General features: G+C 40.6%; 1 protein-coding gene across 7 annotated transcripts in view; it reads right to left on the bottom strand.

Moving 5' to 3' along the window:
• The window catches only part of PTBP2 (polypyrimidine tract binding protein 2), a 53,049-nt gene extending 48,952 nt beyond the window's left edge, over nt 1-4,097 (bottom strand). For 3 of the 7 annotated variants that reach the window (XM_065841921.2, XM_065841920.2, XM_065841919.2), the window contains exons 1-2: nt 3,935-4,096; nt 2,324-2,354 (exon numbers count right to left, since the gene is read on the bottom strand). In XM_065841921.2, coding sequence (XP_065697993.1) covers nt 2,324-2,354; nt 3,935-3,942 — 39 coding nt within the window. In that variant the 5' untranslated portion in view covers nt 3,943-4,096. Of the gene's footprint in view, nt 1-2,323; nt 2,355-3,934 lie in introns of all 7 variants that reach the window. The other 4 variants (XM_071810398.1, XM_071810397.1, XM_065841918.2 and 1 more) reach the window with 3 other exon arrangements.
• Nucleotides 4,098-19,155: the final 15,058 nt, after the last annotated feature.

Raw genomic sequence — 19,155 nt, forward strand, 5'->3', positions numbered from 1 at the left:
TCTACTATTACTCTTTTACAAATAGGTTTAGAAATGTAACTAACATGTTTGCTTTTCTGTTTAAGAGAGAAACCAGTCAGACAATAGTTACTATAATTTTCAAATTTGTACAGACATGACTGATGTTGATAAAATAAAGCAAATTTTTCCAAACAGAAGAGTAATATGTCACAATCCTAGTCGAATGTCACAATCCCTTTCTCCAAGTACAATTGAATATATCACAAACATGCTGTCTAACTGATCAGCCTATATACAGTAGGCATAATATCTCAAAAAAGCCCCAGGTCAAGCAAGTATCCTGGATGAGTTGATTTCACACAGGTAAATCCCTGCCCACTTCAATGGCTATAGAGTCACAACAAAAGCAGTGTCAAAAGAGCATTAAAACTGCTTATGCAACTCCTTGGACTCAAAACTTGCTTCCTACACATTCCCAGAGCACCCCAAATAAAAGATAACAGACAAGGAAAGGTGAGATAAATGTTCCCAATTGTTTATATACCACCTACAAGTAAAACACTCCTCAAATTTAAAAACTGTATTAGCATCTTGAGATAATAACAGAAGCTCCAGAACACCATCCAGTTTACCCCTCCCACATCTAAAAGCTTTCTTCAGAAAATCATAATCCTTCTTACTTATTCCCATTAAATTTGTGTACCAATGGATTGTTTCCTTTTAAAATCCAAAGTCCATTTTCACAAGACAAATAACACACTTTTTTTTGACATTTCTGTGCCTTTCCTTGTATTTAATCACTGCTTCAAATACACGTCTTGCCTTCTTATAACTTCTACAATCAACAGAAAGAAGCAGTTTATGTCATCTAAGCACCTTTATTTCATTGTCTGGCTACCATCTGAAAACAGGATTCCAAAACTGCACTACATGGTTACAACATATTTCATGAACGCTCAAATTCTCACAAGATTCTAAGTCGCTCATAGTTAAGAATGAAAGGGATGCTGGATCCACTTCTGCCTAAGTGAGAATGCCAGAAATCAAAGTTCAAGCAATACATGGTCTACCTGAAATTATTTCTTCATTAGACATGATTGAGGGCAATTTATAAATTGTTTTGCCCCAAAGCTATTAATATGGGGCAGTTTACTTCCGAAAGTCTTCAACTTCCTTAGATATTCCTCCAAACTGTTAAATACATTCCTGAAGTTTTAATCAGTTAAAACTTTGTCCTCCCAAGCAAGGGAGAAATAACTACGCCAGTTCACATTTCTGATAGGGATTAGCTCCCACAGCTTTCCTCTTGATTCAGAGAGCGATTTTAAGCTTGTCTACAATATTGCATGAACATGTGGAGCCAGATGGGTCCAGAATCTTAAATAACTGACTTCTTACAGCTCCTCTGAGAAGCAAGCTTGCTCACAAACATCATACAGGTCCCTCTGACAGAGTAGCACCTGTATCTACAGGCTAGCTGTATTACACAAGAACTAGTCCAAATCCAGACAGACCAACACTGAATCTGAGTCGAAGAGCTTTACTAGACAAAACCTGGCTTACCAAGCAGTTAGCATACATCAGCTTCAGGGGAAAAGACAGCTACGCAGCATAGCTATAGAGTCCCTGGCCAAACGTGGAGACTTGACCGTATGCACTACAAAACTTTTACACTTCTACCACTGTAACAGAATTGCTTGCGTGCATCCGTTACTATAACCTAAAGGTCCCTTGTCCCATGTATCTTTGCATTCTCACTATTTCTTGGTCTGCTTCTACTGATCTAAATCCTGCAACAGATTTGAATATAGAAGTGAAATAAACAGTAAATTAGCAACTATTTGGAAGCTATTTCCTTGTTAGAATAAAGATGATAAATACATAACTGAACTTGAATGTAAAAAGTAAAGCAAAGCAAACGCCCACTGCGCTGTCTACATAACAAATTCTACCTCCCGTATTTTTGTGTCCTATTATAGACAGTCACTTCTTTTTGAACTTCAGTTGTAACTGTTTTCAACAAAGGATGGGTGGAAAGAAGAAAACATGCCCCATACAGTCACCATGCCACAATGAGAAAATGTTGTTTCGAAAAAAATCTGCAAAATTAAGCTTTAAAATAAGAAGTCAACAGCACTACATTAGTCTAGAACCACTGTTTACAGCTCAGCATCTAGAACAGTATTTTGTGTAGCACCTCCAATTTACCTCTACGGATTTTTGGTTAACAAAACCTATACTGCTGACTAAATATCATCTGACAATGACTGGTTAAAATCTTACAACTTGCAATTACTGATGGTCAAAGTAGTTCATTTTGTATCAACAATTTGCCCCCTTATTTGCTAAGTGTACATCCTACCTTCACACCAACTGCAACATCAGCGACAATGCTGTGAAAAAGAAAAAAAACAAAAACACAAGTCAATCCATTTATCCTCATAAAACCAACTTTTTAATGTATTGCAATGTCAAAATAATGAGACATCTAAAGAGCCAATAACCTCTTCAGCCCTACTGTGTTCTCTGAGCATATTTTTTTGACTGGGGAGAAGTTCAAAAGAAACCTACAAAAGCCACTGTGCTCCCCCAACTTACAGGCTTCTCCAAGAGTCCAAAGTTTCAAGTAAACATTGCTCTAAAGCAACACTACCAGGAAATGTATTTAGGCAACTTGGGTTTCTGGACTACATGAGATCACAGGGTGAAAATAAAAGAATTTAAAAATAAGTACAAAACTTTTCTCACACACTCCTATTTACTAGACAGCTAGTTCAGCAACGTAGGCTACCCTACAGATCTTACAGCAGGAAGAAATTAACACATTTTTTAAAATTAACTTGAAAAAAAGAACACACTGGCAGGTGAAATTGAACGAAATGTCATGAGGTACACCTATACGGAATTCTGCAACAGGTATGTCAAGGTACATCTGTTTCTTAGAGGTTGTGGCATGATAACTCACAGTGTGTGTCACAATCCCAAAAGAAACCAAAGTCCACATCAAAAAAAATGAAAGCAAGCCACAAATATATGAAAGCATTCCACAATATAATAGTCATTAATGACAATACTTCTCAGACAGGATTTGCAACTCCCAACATTATAATTACAACTAACCATAAAAAGCCTTCAAAACTCTCACAGTTGGAAGGCTAAATGCTTGAAGCATACCAAAGAGATTGCTCCTCTGTTTGAAGCAGAGTAAACAATCCAATAGGGAATGTGGAAGCCGTTGTATTTACACTAACGAAGCCTACAGCCGTCAGGCTGGTTGAGCAGGTCCAGCAGACGGGCCTGTGCACAGGGGCTGCCCCCCAGCCCGGCCGGGCCCGCGGGCCAACTCCCTTCAAACCTTCCCTCTCTGGCTTTCACAGCCAGTCCTCAGCACACACATCTTTCCACCTGGGGAGGAGAGAGGGGAAGCCAGAGGGCTTATTAGGCAGTTTCTGAAAACAAAAGAGCTCGACATCTGGCTCCCGCTGGTATGGCTCCTCCCCTCCAGCCAGCTCCAAAACAAACCCCGGCCCCACCGAGTACCCCTTCTCTCCCCACAGCCGGGGGACAGAGGGCAAAGGCGGGGGACAGGGAGAGAACACGAGGCTCTGGAGGAGACTGATGGGACAAATGGTGCTCCCCCTTCACCGCCAGACCCGAGGTCTCAGCACCACGCTGAGGAGGGGCGGCCCGAGCCCTCAGCACTTCCAAGGGAAGATCCCACCGAGGGGCCCGCGGCACGGGGAGCCTGAGCCCCCTCTTCTCCTCCACCCCTGTACCGGGCCTCAGGCTTCAGCTGTCCCGCGAGGGGAACCTCGCCTGTCCCACCGCCGCTCCCCGCACGCTCGGAGACGCCCGCCCGCCGGCAGGAAACCGCGGCGGGGAGCGAGCCCCCAGCATCGGGACAGGTCCCACCACCGACCGGTGGCACAACCCCGGCAATAGCTTCGCCCCCACCGCCCCGGTCGTTACTCACCCGTCCATCGCCGAGCAGGACAAAGCGCGGACAAGTGGTACAGAGAGCCGCGCAGGCAACGCGTACGGGGAAGCTGTGAGAAAATGGCGGCCTGGCCTGTACGGAAACCGCCGAGCGTTGCCGAGTGCCGGATTCCGTTCCTCGTCCCCGCCGCTACTGAGCATGCGTCCGCGCCCCGGGCATGCGCACTCCGCACCGCTGAAGCTGTTGCCATCAGCTGCCCGGACCGGGCAGTGCGTGAGGCGGCGCGAGCCTACCCCGCCTGGGGCGGGCTATCGGCGGCTTCTGCCGCCCCGCCCGGGGCCTCAGCTGGCGGCCGGGTCGCGCTTGTTGCGGAGGGGTTTCCCGCGGCTGGTGAGGCGCTTACCGGCGCCATGAGCCTCTCTCCTCGCCATGGACAACGTTCGGAAGGGCCGCGCCAGGCCCGGGCTCCCCGCGCACCCCGACCCCTCAGAGCGCCCAACGCTGGCAGGGAGCCTTGTCCTCAGCGCTCGGTGCCATCGGCCACACTGGCCTTTATAAGGGAGCAACCTGTTGGTTATTTAGCTAACTGCTAATACTTCTTCAGAAAATAGTAAAAACGAATGTACAAAGTAACTATTGCAGTGAGTGAGACTGTTTCTTCACAGAAGTTGGTGTAGTCATGGTTCTCCGTAAAGTAATGTATCAGAGTACAAACTGTTTGCTCTATATGGCCATTAGGAAATATGCTTTTCCCCCCATTGTTTCTTGCTAGTTCTCAATATTTCATCATAAATCTTACAATGTTTGATACCGAGTTTATAGAACTAGCTGTTCATGGCACAATCCTGGAATGCTTTCAAACAAAAACTAAAGATTTTACACCTATGAAGGAAAATTTGAAAATGTGACCTGAATGTTCCTAAAAGATCCTAAACCCAAAAGGATATTAAAAGGTATTCAAAACATCTGTATTTTTTATATTTTGGTCTGGCAATACTGGTTTCAAAAACACAAGTGCAGGCCCCTTGCAGTCTGTCACTGAAACCCTTGCAACAAAGCCTTGTAAAGAATTTAAGAGTCAGAAAATTGTGCATATGGCCATAACTAGAAAATTCTCACTATGCTTTATTAGCCCTGTTTCACTCTCTTCTAACTGACCTCATGAGTAGACCAGTAGCTAACTTGACAACTAAGAGTACATGCAAATTCTCATTTTAGTCTGTGATTTTTGTTCTGTTCTGGGAAAGTACTCTGGTTCTCTGCAACAATCAATTTACTAGTTAGAAAATAAGTAATATTGCTTCTCCTAACTGCCTTTATCACTTGGATGTCTGCTACTACCTTCTCTCTAAGCAACTGTCTTCAGCACCCATCACTGACCACCAGACTAAATGATTTATTATTCTCATAAAATCCCTCATAAACATTTCAGTTGCTTAGGTTGTATATGAAGTTCATCATGCCAAATAGTATTCTGTACTTTTTTGCTTTCAACATTATTATGTTTTTTAAAAAACAAAATATCTGGTTGTAGCATTCTTTACTGCTTGCATGTGTTAATTACTATGCTGGAAAGTAATATCAAGGATCTGAGAGATTTAGAATTACTTATAACCATGTCTACGGATATACTGCATTTGTATATATATACTCCATATATATGTAATTCCCATAGATTCTGACATGTTTAGTAGGGCTTGGCACCGTTGGAGGTTGGGGTTATAGTTGGTTTCTCTCATTTGCCATTGCCTTTACTCCTCTTTGTTGCTCCATTGTATTGGGGTTTTTTAAAATATTTTTCCCCTTATAAATCTAAACACATCTTGTCCAGTTTTGTGTTGGTGGAAATGCTGATCCTTTTCTTAACATGCAGCAGAAAAATCTGTCTTTCCATCTGACTTACCCATCTCACTGCCTGTCTTGCTTGCCACCTTTGCCTGCATAGTAATGCCATCTTTGAACTCATGTTTCTCATTTCTTTTGTAATATTCCTGTTTTCTTTTTCTTCCATGACACCTACCAGAATCCATCTCATTAAGTGAGCTAATACCCATTCAGTTCATCCTTTGAGTTTGATGCGCTTCTATACACGGGAGACTGAGGAGTGCCTGTTGAGTGTTCATAGCAGAAAAGACACTGGAACAGAGTTTGCAAATCTTGGTGAAATAGTGGATGTGACTTTACAAAGCAAAACTCTGGTTTACCTGAAACCACCAATAGAAGTGATAATCAATCAGGATTTTACTTAGAGCATTTAATTTTAGAAGGGAAAAAAAAAGATAACAGCAATTGGTGTGTTACTATTAGAATGCCATAGCAACCTCTTGCTCTTTTGTTTGTTCAGTGTGGTATTCCTCTGTGAGATGATTTTTAGTATGCTTTTGGAAGGCTACCATATTCTGGGCATTGTGATATTATAAACAGTGACTTGGTCATCTGTTTTCTCTGTTGCTAGAGTATGTCTTCGTCTTCCTCATGTTTTAGAAGGTCAGAAAAAAATAGTTGCCAAACACACCCCTTTGTCCTTAGGACCTGTCAGCTTTCTGTGGAAGTCCCGCATCCAATATTTCAGAAGGCAGCTAAAATGTCCAGTAATATGTAACCACTCAGTAAAACACCTCTAGTGAAACCCTCCACATTCAGCTGTTATATTATGAAACATGAGGACTTACACCCTCTATCCATTTTATTCTAACCAAAATTTAGGTGTTGATATTAGTATTAGCTGTACAAAAGTTCTGTACTTTTAAAATCGTAGTAATCTTATTAATATTTTGTTTTCCAATATAATTTCATGTGATAGTTGATATATTTATGTTTCATCGGTTATTTCCTTTTTATTGCAAGAACAGCCAATAAATAGTAGTCTGTGTAGTTCAGCAGCAGTATGAGTAGTTAGTGGTGTATGCTTAGTGAAAGATTGTAGAAATTAGGAAGCACACAAAGATATTTTCTGCAGTACATTGTCCCATATTGAGTCCCTGGAGTTGCTAGGAAAAAAATAGCATCCTCACTCTCAGAGAATATCTTGTCCAAGAATTTGCCTGAGCACTTTTTGACATCCACAGCATTCTAGGTCAACAAGTTATGCAATTTAAGAAATCATTGTGTGAAAAATATTTTCTTTTGTTTGTTTCAAGCCCGCTGCCTAATGCTTGCCTTCAATGTCCACCAGTTCTTTTCTTAAAAAAAACAGATGGATCATTTTCCCTGTTCACCTAACCGTGCTGTTCATGAATGCATATACTTTCATCATATCGTCTTCAGTTATATTTGAAGAGTCCTAGTAAATTCAATGTCTCCTCTATTAGAAGTGTTTTCATATGTTCAATAATTTGTTTTGCATTTTTCTACAACTTTCCTATTGCTATTCTAGAAGACCATAATGGCCCTCATTATTCAGTTTGCAAAATCAATGGCTTTATATAAGTGCGTAATAAATGCTTGCTGGTTTATTTCTGGTTTTATATTATTTTTTTTTTCTGATAATACCGATCTAATTTGCATGCTTGAATGCTGCTAAGCTGTAAGCTGATGTTTTCACAGAACCCCCCCACAACTCAAGCATTCTTTGTTGTATGAGAGTCATTCACTTAGATTACAGGATTTTGCATGTATAGTTTGGCTTGTTTTCTCCCTTGCATATTACTTCAATTTTTCAGCACAGAATTGAACTTGTCATTTTATCATTCAGTCACACAGTATCATGAGAGCTTTCCACAATTCTTCATGGTCAGCTTTTGGTTTTATTACCATGAATAATTCAGCATCATCAGCAAACTTTGTCACCTCAGTAATCACTCTTTTTCCAGATCATTTAAGAATATGCTGAACAGCGCAGGTCCCAGTGGTACACTACCAGGGACCTCCCTCTACTGTAAAAAATAAACCATTTTTTCTTGCTCTTCATTAAATATACTATAATAATCTGCTATTAATAGCTAATGACTAGTTATTAATATATTAAAGAATGTACCTGTTAATCCTGTATCAGCTTAGTTTCTCTCAAGAGCTTTGAACAGAGAATTTCAACAAATTCTTTTCGTGAAATGATTTCATGTTGTTTCAATCAGACTATGCTAAAACTTAAACGTAGTGGCTCCTCCAAAGAATATGATACTTTTTGCTATTAGATGCACATCTCTTCATTTGTCCTTATCACCAAACTAAATAGCCCTGTCTCTCTAGTTCCCCCATGTTATTAACAGTGGTGTTCAATGGTGTCACTTAGTACAACAGATCTTCTGGATATAATGGGAAAGGTTGATCATTCAGTTTACTAGTCTTCGTTATATTAAACCACATTATTCTATCTTAAGCCAGTTCTTATCAACTTCATAAATTCCCCAGATGCCTTTGAGCAAAGTCTCAATGTTTATTAGTGGCTATTCATCTTTTTTGCTCCTGTAAACAATATCCTTAATCAACATTTCTTCCCAGCAGTCTGTGTTGATTTCCTTTGTTTTATTGAACTAAGTTTTGAAGCTATCAAGTAGCTTTTACAGGCACAGTGCCCTGAATAAATGTCTCTTTTTCAAGTTCAGGTCAGAAATTGTGTTGCTGGTCTGAATCCCACCGGCTTCTCTCCAGCATTTTATTTCTAGCATCCTTGCTAGAAACACAGGTCTGTACCATCTCAAACACCAAAACATGTGACATAGCTCATACTGTACTTCAGTAAAACATTCTTATGGGTCCAAAGGTCCATTCTTGACAACTAGATTATTATTTGCCTGCCCACTTTCCCCCTCTTGCTTGTACTATATCCACCTGGAAATTTGTTTTCCAGAGCAAATTCACCTTTTTCTACCACTGTGATTAAATATATGTATTACACATTTACTTTCTACAGGGCTAAAGATCAGTTTTACTTCTTATTACAAACATGATATGCCAGTGGTGATTATAAACATATTTTGTACTATTGAGTTTTCTTTTTTTTTTTTCCCTCAGCTGTTCAGTAGTGGAGCGAAGATCATGTTGTGGGGTAGGTATAGCCAGCGCTGCAGCTCTCGGAAGAGAGTGCTGTATTCTGTCCTGGAAAAGAAGTGAAATGCATCATCTTTTTTTCTGAATGCAAAGATATCTGTTGAGTTTTTAAGACAGGATAGGAAATCCTCTGCTTCTTGACCTAAAAAAAAAATGTGTAGCTCCTTCTGTTGTCACAAAGAGGTGTCTAAGAGCTGGCCTGACACTCTATAAGACAGTGGTGAAATATTCAAACACTGAAACTATCATTGCTCTCCAAGTATGCTCGTCATTTAATCAGGTGTGAGTACCTTGTTTTTTCCCATCTGTAACATGGCTGACCAGCACCGATGAGGACTGCTTCCTTCAAGATGTGTGCTTTTAACAGCCTAGATCTTTACCTTGCAGACAGCATAGCTCTCCCAACTGTCAGAGAGTCATACAACCCATTAAAAAATTTCTAAGCACAATACTTTTTAAATCATTGTATCGTGTTTATCTTTTGTGCCAGTTACATAAAAGACCCACGATCAGAAAAGACAGGCTTTAATTCTTTGAGACTCCCTCCTCACTACAATAGCTATTGCCTATCAGTACTGCAGGTAACAGAGTTTCTCCATTTGAGGATGTGACAAAGTATAAATTTGGGGACTTCAGGATGGTTTTTATTTTTGAGCTGAGGTGAAGATCCCTGAAGTTTGGCTAATGGTACACTTACATAAGTGTATGGCTAATATAACTGCATTCAGCCCAGTGACTCCCTGGCAAGCTGTTGCTTTGTGCACATTAGTGCTCAGACTGGCACAATGTCTCAGGAGCATAGCTGAAGTGGCAATGATTAACTTCATCCAATATGCCTGCTTTGGCAGGGAGGAATTTGCTTCTGTTCCAGTGCAAAATCAAGCAAATCCACTGCTGCAGGTGATCTAAACTCACCTGGTTTGACTTTGCACTGAAACTATCTAGATGGACTCACAGTCATTTTTATCAGGGGAGAGCCCCAAGACCCCAACCCTCCTGCCTCCAGCTGCACATTTGCAGCCTGAGAGACCTTCCTGCTCTGCACCCTGCAGGCAGGAGTGAGCTCAGACCAGAGGTTTAAGCCACAGCCTGAGTAAATATCTGAAAACTAGGCTTGGATGTAAGCTTAAGGGGTGTTTAGATATATTTTGACTTATGCTCTGCCTAACTCACAGACCAACATTGGACAGGAGACTGTGTAACGTACACAGTGAGCCGAGTTTTGTACAAATTCTGAGGATGCCTAGTTTCACAGACATAATTGTGGTTACTAAAAATGTTACAAAAAAGAAATGGAGATAACATATTAAAAAAAAAAAAAAAAAGAAACAAAACAAACGAACAAAACAAACAAGAAAAAACAACCACAAACCAACCAAACAAACACAAAACTGAACACCAGCAAGGAAGAAATTCCGAATCCCCAATAACATAGTAAATTAAAGCAATATGTTCTCAAACAAAGGAAAAAAAAAACTCACAGCAATTTCAAAGAATGTTCTTTGCACAGCTGGACTGAAGTGGGACTTCTGCTATTGATTTCAGGAATACCAGAACTTGAACTCTGAACTCAAATAATTTAAAACAAGTAAAAAGTGTCTCACAGTAATTTGTGAAAGGTCAGGTAAGTGACAGATGAGCTCACCTTTCCACTTTATTCTTTGATGTCAGAAAATGGAATTATTCTGGCACCATTTTTCCAAAACTGTGCCTTCATAACATGCCATCCTACAGAGGTGCTTCCAAACCCTTTTGGACCTTATGTTGGATCAGCATTATGTTTCTGGGCTTTTTTAATAGACAATATTGTATGGACTCCTACAAGACTGTACAAATTATCAGAAAGAATATCACAGGGGAAAAAAATATTTTTGAATGGATGCTGTGCATGGTGGCAAAAGATATTCAAACTGGAAACCTTTTAAGTGTTACAGAAAAATGTCTTAAAAGAGGACACCCCAGAAATATGACTGTTTTTTAGAAAATGAAAACTTCAAAGTCAACACCTCTTTCTGTGAGAAAATCCTCAAAGGGGCATTCCTTCAGAGTGAGAATCTTTGAAAACTAAATCTCTTAACTGATACGAAAACTTTGAAAGCAATACACCATTCCTAAAATCGAAGGTAATATTTCCTTGGCAGAATACAGGGTGTTCTTAAAGGGAGAAGTGACTGCACCATTGTTAACTATAAAGGTGATCAACCACTACTTCTCTTACAAGAAAGAATAAAGATTTTTTCTAAACCTTTTCTCATAATAAAAAAGTTTTTAAACTACAATATTACAATATTTTTAATGACAAAAAGTATTGGTGGCAGTATACTCTTTCATCGCTGGACACGCAGTGTCATATACGCTGCTGACTTGAAAACAGCTTCTTCATTTTCAGAAATATAAGTAAGAAAGTCCATGGTGTGGAGCTTGTTGTAAATATTTCTGTGAATTCTATTCCCATGGAGTAATACTTTTTTTTGTTTGTCTGTTTTTGTAAAAGTAAGACTTTTCACAGAAAATGACAGGTTTGCAGTACATTTTCCAGTGCATAATGGTGTGGTTTTGGGAATCCGGACTTTTTGCGGGGTTGGGAATCCATTTCCAAACTTTTTTCCAATCAGCACAGTCCATGGAGTCATTTCTCATTAAAAGCTTTACAGGGAAGTGATGTAGAAGCATGGATGTGACCACAAAGCAAATAGCCTGTATATAGGTTAGAAAGGAAACAGTGAACAGACCGTTTATTCATTGTGCCATGTTGAAACATGATGGCCTTTCAGATGATGGCTGCTGAGGCAGCTCTCTGAGCAGTGCAAGGGGACAGGTCTATAGTGTCGTCTGACTGCTGCGGCACTAGACTGGCTATTGGAGTGTGAGTGAACTGCAGCTAAGCCAGAGGCAAGGGCAAACCAAAATGATTATTGGGGCAAGACATCGGAGTTTAAAGCAGCCTGGAGACATGGGGTCTCTCTTGTATTTTATCTTCTAATTTCTCAATTTCTCAATTCATATTTGCCCTCTTGAGTGGCCACTTTCTCTCTTAACTATGAGGCTCATAGAAGCATCATCCTAGTCAGCTTCTGCTCCTTGCTGTGTGAACCTACAATGGTGTGACCACTGTCACGCAGTTACTACACTCAAAAATAAAGTGGATATCAAACATGTGTCTCCCCAACTCTTCCTTATTATCGTCTCATGATGTCCTCACACACTGCTCATTTGAGGATCTGGGTATCACAAGCACCCTTAGGAAAAATGCAGCTAAGGTGGCACATTGTGGCATACTGGTTTTTAATTGGTTTACTGTACATACTCTTCCCATTTGTCTATTTGATTATAGCAACTTAACTGGGATCACTTAAACATCTGTCTGTATTAAATATTCTAGATAAAATTATTCTTTCAGATCTACTCAGCTAAAATGCTTTTTAGTATATCAGCTTCACAAAACCATGATTCCTGTAGCGTGCAGTGGTGGGAGATTCAATATGTATACATGGGAGGCAAATTTGACCCAAATGGCATACCCTGTATGACAGAAGTCTTTAATAACAGCTTGTAACTTGGACGTGCTTTGAGTTTTAGAAAAACTGACAACCACAACAAGTAGAAGTTGCTGGCATGCTAGAAGCTAGACATGAATAGTGTTTTTTCTAATACCGCCCCTCCAAAAAAAAAACCCACAACCCACCAATAACAAAACCACAAACAAACAAAAAACACACATTGCAAGGACCAGCTACAGTGTTCAGTTATGGTCTCTTCAGTCATTAAACAAACACGGACAACATAGCTAGCAATGCTTAGAGAATTCAAGTAAAAGCTACAAATATCTTGTGAGACCATTTGGAAGACAATCTGCCCAAAATAGGCAGACATAAAAACCTTTCTGTAGCTCTGCCACTCTAAACAGCAGAGCCCCCGAGCAAAGTGCAGGTTTCCTCTGCCACCCATGGAGCCAGCGCAGAGGCAGCCCCTGCCCCAGTGGCACCCGAGGGGCGAGCAGCCCGTGCTGCAGCACCTTCTCCCGCCTCCTGTGGCCAACAAGCAGCCCCTGGAGCTGCTGGGGTCTGGGTCCTTAAGTGCAGCCACTGCCGAGCTTTTCTGTATCTGAAACTCTCCTAGCCTTGCACCCAGCGCCTTACATCAATCCATGAGAAAATACCAAAGCCTTTTCCCGGGCTCTTGCTGAAGCTTGGACCAGTAAGTTTACTCCCAGCCTCCAAACGTGATTTTTGGAGAGGTGGGTGTCCCTGCGGCTCTGATATGGCACAGCTGGCCTGGTGAGCGTGGAGCTGTGGTGTCATGGGCATGAAAACCTAAGTAATCTTAAGAAGGGACTTCACTATCATGAGCAGAACTAGTGACTTCTGCTGTGCCTCAGGCTGCAAGGCCAAAAAAGCACCAGGAAGCAATCCATAAGCTAATGTTTTGCGTTGTTTTTTTTTTTCGGTTCCTCATGCTCCACAGGAACTTCATGCCATGTTAGCTCTAATTTAAAGCTGACCTGCTATAGCGAACAAAAGCCTCAGTTACAGTGAAGTGGGGACAACAGATCAGGGGCATGTCAGTAATTTTCCTTGTCAAATTTAACTCTGCTTGTCTTTGTAATTTGGAAATAACAGAAAAATCCAAATGTTTCTGAGATTGCAAATATTCCTTTCTAAACTAAATAGTGTTTTCCATTTGAAAATTGTAATTTGGTCTATCAACCATACAAAGCAGATACAGTTTTCTTTGTTACGTAGCATAAACAGAAACATTATGTGGTGAAAGGCACATCAACCCACTGGAAATCTGAAAATGGGTGCTGAATAGAAGAGCAACAGATTAGAGACAGAAGTCAGAAAAAATCCTGTTCTTAAATTCATTATGTTTCCAGAATGATTTTTTTTTTTTTTTAACTTCAGTTTACCATCCCTAAAACTAAGGTACTTTATAATTTTGACAGTAATCTTTGTGTAATCTGCTGTCCTTTAGGAGTGCTGATGTAGCTGGAGAACAAGAGCAGCTTGTCACACTGCATTATGAACTGTCAGCTTGCAAACTTCGGAGAATTTCTGGCCATATGTGACATAATGTCTCATTAACCTTTTGCATTTTCTGAACCCAACAAAGATATCTGCATTTTGAGAATAAACAGCAGTTATCATCTCCACTTCCCCCATGAACAGCAACAACTTCTAATAAATACCATCGGCAGTATGAGATGCAGTCCAGTGATACGTTGACTCTTAAAGACTTGGACCGCAGCAACCACCTTTATGTCAAATTTACATGTCTATAATTCTTAACTTATTTGTAAGTTCAGATATCAGTCCGATATTGTGCTTGCTGTCTAATGTGTTGTCAGATGTAAAATATTTTCACAGGGCAAAATCCAAGCATTATAGGCACAGAGTGTGTAAAATACAAGTCACCATCCTGTGATAAGTAATCAAAACACTGCATTGCTCTGGTCCTGGTGCAGGTTTTCAAAAGGATTGAAGTGTCAGGGTAGTCACATCATTCCTGCTTTCTGCACAAGGGCAGGCAGAGTTAAGCCTTGGCCTCGGGGCACAGGAGCTGGCGTGAGTGAGAAGGGATCAAGGCCACTGACACATACAAGTGCTCGGTATGAACAGGGTATTCAGAGGCACAAAACATCTAACGGCTCCAACCCCACCTGAGACAATGCAGCTCCCTCCGATTAAAGACATGCACTGCTGAACAAAATATGGCTCTGTACAAACATGGTCCTAAAAGCTGTAGAAACTCTGCTTCCTTTTCTCTAGACTCCTTTTTCAGCTCTGCTTTATCACTTTACTTCAGACACAAATTGCCTTGCACTGATCTTCATTCTTAGCTGTATTTGTATTTCAAAACATTGGTAAGATCATCCCAGACTTAAAGCTTAGACACCACCAGACCTAAACCTTAAAAACTCTGGCTTTTGACTGTCTAACAGTGCTAAAGGCATGTTCTTAATGGTAGAAAAACAGCAGGCATACATGATCAGTTGAAAAGAAGTTTCAGTGTGCAGCATATTCAGACACCACATATTTTCGTTACTGGTAAACAGTAGAATAAACCACCAGGCTATCATTAGAGTATCCGAGGTACGTCTGCTCCTCAGCTTGCTCCTGACTTATGTCGTGCTTCCTCAGCCTGTCTCTTTTGGAGCTACATGTGTGCCCCAATAGAACCACGCTCAGCCGGACAATGAACTAATAGCACAGGTTGAGAGTAACAAAAATACAAAGCCAACATCAACTTCAGGACTAATTTTCACCCTCTTCTGCCTTCTTCACTTTCAGTTGGTTTTGCTCTGTTTTTCTTCTAAGGGCACAAGTAAAATGAAGTGGGATGTAGTACCCCAGAATTAACAAGTTAATAGCATTCACATGTTAGGGCTTTTTATTCTTGAAGCAAACTAGCCTGAGTATTAGCTAAAGTGAAGGTGCTCAGGCTCATACAGTTAAGGCCTGACTGGAGCACTCTATTCTGGAGAGGTTTGCAACAAGATGTGAAGATTTAATAACACATTGCACTTAGATGTCACAAGCATCTTTCATCCTAAGATCACAAATGCTGTTCCAGTATAAATTAAGTCTCACAAGTCCTCTCTAAGACATGTAACTATTATTGTATGTTTTTATTGTCCGTCAGACTGGTTCAGTTCAAGTCACAGAGCAGCAGTGTGGTAGCAGAGGAAGAAAAAGTGGTTTAGGGTTGAGTCTTGAGTCCTCCATTGTAACCAAAATGGTACCTTCAAATTCTTTGGTGGGATTCTTTGGTAACATGACAGTCATACTTTTCAATTTCATGTCTGCAACGATAAAATACTCCATAGAAAAACAAACTGAAGTGCATATTTTATGGAATTTATAAAAATTGTATTTTGAATTCCCAAGTATTCAAGAATGCCTAGATTCTGATCAGCAACATACTCCTTCGTCTGTGCTGGTATTACACTCTGTATTCTCAGCTCTTAGTGAATAATCTAATAATCCCAGCTGTTATGGTTAGAAAGATAATTTTTAAACCATTTCACTCATGGAGGTGCGGACAGCTGGCGTATTAGCTGTCTGAGCTGTGTGTGCTGCCTTACTAAACTGAAGCTGAAACATCAGCTTAGCGATACACGTATCAAGATTTTAAACTCTTTGAGAGACTATCAGAGTATCTCCTAAAAGGTAGAACGTGAAGTCAAACACCCCAGATCTATCATCATCTTGGAAGGGTTGATTACTCTCCTACATCACGCCTATCAAGATTCAATAACAAGCTACAAGCATTAATCTCCATTATAGGCTTGTATAAAGTGTGACTCATTTATAGATTCAATGCAGATTTGAACATTGGCTTACGAAGAAAGTATATCACTCCTCAATGGTCAGTGTTTTTTAACTAGTCTCATTAAGTACAGTGGATTTTGGCACCAAGGCTACCAAAAGGAAATGAGCATCTCTGAAAAAGTAAAGGCCTTTAGTCATCCAGAAGGATAATTTTGAAATTGCTGCCTAAATTACCTAAGAATCAATAATACATGAGACAAAGCAGAGGACAGAAGGAATTTGATTTTGAATGACCGCTGAGCACTCCACAAGACAGGGAAGAGGGAAGAAAAGGAAGGTGGCTGGGGGGTGTGGGTCTCGGCTAGTGGCTCTGCCATCATCCAGCCTGGAGATGGGGAGGACATTTCCTTACCACGTGGATTCATTAGCCACCCACAGCCTGTCAGCTGCCTAGAGAGGATAAGAAGGACAAGCTATTAAATTTAATTTTCAGATAAGTGTGCTTTTCTTTCTCTATCTACCATTGTAACTTGGTATATTTTGGATTTTGTATAGAAATGCTTCACCTTTAACATGGCTTCATGTAAGAGTAAGATTTCAAAGTTAGCGGCTAAAATCACACCATTCTATCACAGTAGCTGTAATGATCCCTAAATCCACGTTACTGGACCCTTTCGCAGTGCCCAGTCTGCATTTCCCTGGGTATTGAAAGGTGGACTGCACAGTTTAGGCGATGGTGGTACAAGAAGTACCTTTGGATGAGCCATGCAGACAGCAGAACATGCAGAAAGAAGAGAGAAAAGCACTGGGAAAGAACTATGCTCTGGTTTATTATCTACATTTGCAATTGTCATAGCTTCTTAATAAAAGTATGCAGATTTTAATTAATCTGAAAGTAGTGTAGAACTTCCAACAGTGCTCCACAGATCTGGCTGCAGAATTTAAACATGGGACCTTTATTAAGTGTCACAAGAGTAAATGTAGTTCAAAGACACAGAGAGCTGCTTTTACATCCAGGTTTTTACTCAATTTAGATGTAATTGGACTAGCAGAAATTCTAACATGACTTGTAACTGAAAAACATTATACACTGTATTAATTCACCCTTCATTAATATTTTAACAAAAACCAGAAAATGGCACTCTTGAGAAGACCAAGGAGCAAAGTGACTGCATAAATTCCTCTGAGAACCTGTTAACATTTGTGCAATGGGGTTTCTGGTCAGATGAGAGGGAAAGCTGGGGAACAGAAACTTTTCACAATATTTTTCTTTCACAACCTGTTAGAGCTGCCAGAAGAAATTCCTGGCATGTGTAATGCTGACCATAGCTGCGATGCAGCAAGCTTTTAGTTACATACTTATCCCCTGAGTCACACTCTTTGGCAGTCTTTCACATTGCTGCCTTGCTCCAGTCTACATCCTTATAAAGAAAGAAGCAGTACTTAAGTGTATCATCAATAGCAGTATGACATGGAGGGATCAACCTGTGGCTTTTTGTGCACCACCTTCCTTCACAGATCAGCACCGGTCTATCTTTTTCTCTGAGCACCCTTTGTTTAATCTGATACAAAAGGAAGAAAATACCTTGTATAAATACTATATCAGACTTATCAGAATCAGTGAGTATGAATGAGGACATAAGCAAATAGATAAACAATATTTTTGCCTTTTTTTCTACTTATTTTTAAACACATCAGTGCTGATAACATATAGCCAAGATATTAGAAACCAGGGTCTAGAATGCCATTTTTACATGAGGAAATAAAATAAGAAAGACAAGGAAAATAGTTTTTCAAAATCAAACAGGGCAGTTAGGGACCTGCAAAAAATTGAAATATTTACAAATAACCATAGGTCAAGAGTGTGTGTTACCCATCAGCACATTAGAGGCAGCAGCCGAAGCTGTAGTGGCAACACTGGGCACAGCCCGGGCTCATAGTCGTGGGATAGTCCTTCCAAAGCCCTTCGCACAGGAAAGAACAAGTCAGTCTTGGAGAGTTGCAGTGGTAACACAGGTGAGACTGGAGCCCCGCTGTGGTGATGGTTTGTCCAAAGCTCTGAGGAGAAGGGAGGTTCCCTGGCAAGGAGTAAACAAGCTACTTCATTAGTACTGGAATGTTCCCAGGCAGTGGAGAACCTCCCTGCAGCCGGTGCATGGCCCTCCCAGGTCTGGGGGATGCTGCCTTCCCTGCTGCTGCCTCTTCTCAGCAGCCCACGTTTTGCCTATTGAGCTGCCATTACTTTAGGTTTATTTTGATGTTCTGCCAAGAGACATCGTCATATCTCTCAACAAGATGGAAGAATGTGTATTTCAAGCTTTTGGAATGTAGAAAGTGTGATTTACTTTTAGTATATGTCAGGCCATGGTATACTTCTTTAGACTCTGTTCCAACTTTCACAACACCTGAAAATAAACAGCAAGCTTTTTTTCCATTTAACCAAATTAAAGGATGGCAAAATTTTAATGACTGTTGAGATGAGCACTTCATTACCAAACCTCCAGACAGTTCACTGAGGGCGTGATTTTTATTTGAAAGAGCAGCTTGCTGGAGCTCTGCTGTAGTACTTGCTTTGAGAGATCGAGCTTGATCCTTCCTTGAAGAAGCAGTAACTTTCTCATCTGCCTCAAGCAACTCTTTGGAATGTCACACATCAGAACACAGCTTTCATCCTAATAGGTGGCAAAAAGTTCCGAGTTTTTAGGTTCAGAAGTTGATGAAGTCTTGTTTTGACCTTTTTCAACATGCTGGATGCCCTCCAGTGCTCCACATGGGTGTGTGGCAGGCACAGCAGAGTCCCCATCAATCTCATGAAGAGCTGCAGTACAGCTGAGCTATGCCACACTTTAAGTGTTGCCCCTATATATTAAAATCTGATGTTGCAGCCCATTTGCTGCAATGGTAGGTGCCTTGGTAGCTGCAGTTAGTCTTGCTGAATGTTTAGCAGTAGCTTTATATTCCTCAGCACCGCCAGCTCTCACTTTACCGGCAGCATTT

Source organism: Patagioenas fasciata, chromosome 6, assembly GCF_037038585.1.
Source record: "Patagioenas fasciata isolate bPatFas1 chromosome 6, bPatFas1.hap1, whole genome shotgun sequence".
Taxonomy (NCBI): Eukaryota; Metazoa; Chordata; class Aves; order Columbiformes; family Columbidae; genus Patagioenas; species Patagioenas fasciata.